Raw genomic sequence first — 2,310 nt, forward strand, 5'->3', positions numbered from 1 at the left:
TTCTTTCATATTGTGGAAGTTTTTTTCAACATGATGGATTTCTATAGTAATGCTGTATTGTATTTAATTTATTGAATATTCTCTTATAATTTATATTACAAGAATTTTTATTATTTAACCGGTTTCTTTTAAAAATTATCCATTCAAAAAGTTTGATTCTTACCAAGTTATTTTTAAAATATTTTTCATGAATAAAATAACGTTATAAATAACAGAAAAAAAGAAGAACTTTAAAAATAACTAAAAAAAAAAGAATAAATAATAATTCAATGAACAAAACAATTCTTAACACTCCACAACCACCAGTATCTGATTATTTAGAATGGGTTACATACTCAATATTAGTTCATGAAGTTGATGAAAAATTTGAAGGAGTAAGAGAGAAATTAAAACAGTCGTTAGCTGAATCGTATGGAACAATTGAAGGAGTAGAAGAGAAAAATTTCAAAAGTATGTGTGTATCGAATGCCATTCATATTTTAACACAGAGTAATTATAAAAACGAGGTAATTCAATATTCACAAAGATGTGATTGGCCATTATTACATTTATATATAATATCAAACAACGATAATGATGGATTAAAAAAAATTAGAACGATTATAAGAGATTGTACAATTAAACAAATTCAAATTGTTGTTATTGCAATTGGAGGAGAATTAAGAAATAATAAAAGATTTAATAATGAATCAGCTGAAGTAAAATCTTTTTATTTACAACCACAACTACCTGATTGTGATGTACAAATTAAAGAATTATTAAGTATTATAGCTAAGTCAGTAGTAAATAATTATGAAGTATATTTAAAAGAATATGAAGAAGAAATTAGTATTAAACCAAATAATAAATACCTTGAAGAAGCTAAAAGATTTGCATCATTATGTTTTGAAGCATCTATTCTTTCACAAAAAGTAGGAGATTATACTAAAGCAGTTCATTTTATTAAAATGGGACTTGGTCAATTAGATGTTGCAGGAACAAGTGTTGATGAAGATATTAAAATATTAAAAGATAATGTTGTTAATTTAAAAGAAATTAATTTTAAAAGAGAATTAGAATTAATTACACCACAAAGTGTTTATACAGCATATAATAGATTAGAAGCATTTATTCTTATGATTTATAGAATGATTGATTTATATTCTAATCAAAAAAATTATTCATCTCTTTGTATAAGATTTAATCAAGTACTTGGAATGATGGAGAAATATTTAGAAAGAGTAAATAAAAATGGAATTACATTACCATTTTTATATAAAGAATTATTTATTATTGATAGTTGTAATTGTTTTTTAGAAAATACTTTACAGTCATTAAGTCATTTTAAATCTACAGATATTATTTTTATTTATATGTATAAAATGTTTACTATTAAACATATTGGTGAGACTTGTTTTACTTTTGATTGTTCTCCAGATTTTATTCATTTTGATATGGACTTTGTTCATAAAGCACCTCCATTACCTGAACAAGTAGAATTACCAAATTGTAAGAATTCTATTTTACCTGATATTATTAAAAAAAAAGAAGTATTTGATAGAGAATTTGAATTAATTTTAAAGCAATGCATTGAATTAACTCCAATAAATTATAATAGAAATGGAACTAATTTTCTTTTTAAAAAATTACTTGGATTATTGTATTTTGAATTAAATAGAAGAGATGAAGCAAAAGAATTATTTAAAGAAATTATATTATCAAGTACTGCAGATGATATTACTAAATGTTTTTGTTGTATTCCTGCATTACAATGTAATTGTGATAATACTTTACTTTATGCAATATATATATTTTTATTAACTTATCATAGAGAAGATATTACTTCTGTTTATAAAAATGTATTTAAACAAAATAATGATATACTAAAAATTATTCAACAGTCTACTATTTATTCACATTTAAATAAACTTCTTTCTAATTGTAAAGAAAATATAAATCTTTGTATTCCAGAATTTATTCATTTCTTTTCAATTAATGTTACACAAGGACATGTACAATGTTCATTTGAAAGTAAATTTAAAGAAGAACTAAAAGAAGTTAAAATTGAATTATTATATAAAAACAAAATAGGAGATTCTTCTTCAAATATAAATAATATAACAATAAATCCACATGATATTATTAGATTAGATTTTGATTTAAATCTTGTTGGGTTAATCACTTTAAATCAAATGAATATTTATTTAAGTAATTATTTATCAATAACTATTCCTATTAATCAACAAGTAATGGTTAGAACAAGTAAACCTCAATTTACTTTTGCTTTACAACCACCAACATTTATTCCTTTATATTTAGAAGATTGTAAAC

At 22.1% G+C, this 2,310-nt stretch overlaps 2 protein-coding genes across 2 annotated transcripts in view, besides 5 other annotated features; both read left to right on the top strand.

The window, feature by feature from the left end:
• EDI_247970 (uncharacterized protein) overlaps positions 1-47 on the top strand; it is a gene marked incomplete at both ends in the record, with an annotated part of 378 nt that extends 331 nt beyond the window's left edge. The window contains one exon of the mRNA XM_001733519.1: positions 1-47. This exon is cut by the window's left edge and continues 209 nt beyond it. Within this exon, the coding sequence (XP_001733571.1) occupies positions 1-47 (47 nt within the window).
• A 13-nt stretch (positions 48-60) lies between these two features.
• Positions 61-118: a sequence feature (AT_rich).
• A 111-nt stretch (positions 119-229) lies between these two features.
• Positions 230-267: a sequence feature (AT_rich).
• A 2-nt stretch (positions 268-269) lies between these two features.
• On the top strand, positions 270-2,310 carry EDI_247980 (uncharacterized protein; the record flags this gene model as incomplete). Its single annotated transcript, XM_001741804.1, has 1 exon — positions 270-2,310. A coding segment is annotated over one exon (2,041 nt), but the record flags the coding sequence as incomplete, so codon positions are not given.
• Positions 994-1,047: a sequence feature (AT_rich).
• Positions 1,247-1,274: a sequence feature (AT_rich).
• Positions 1,336-1,363: a sequence feature (AT_rich).

Source organism: Entamoeba dispar, genomic scaffold, assembly GCF_000209125.1.
Source record: "Entamoeba dispar SAW760 scf_1105229464049 genomic scaffold, whole genome shotgun sequence".
Taxonomy (NCBI): domain Eukaryota; phylum Evosea; order Mastigamoebida; family Endamoebidae; genus Entamoeba; species Entamoeba dispar.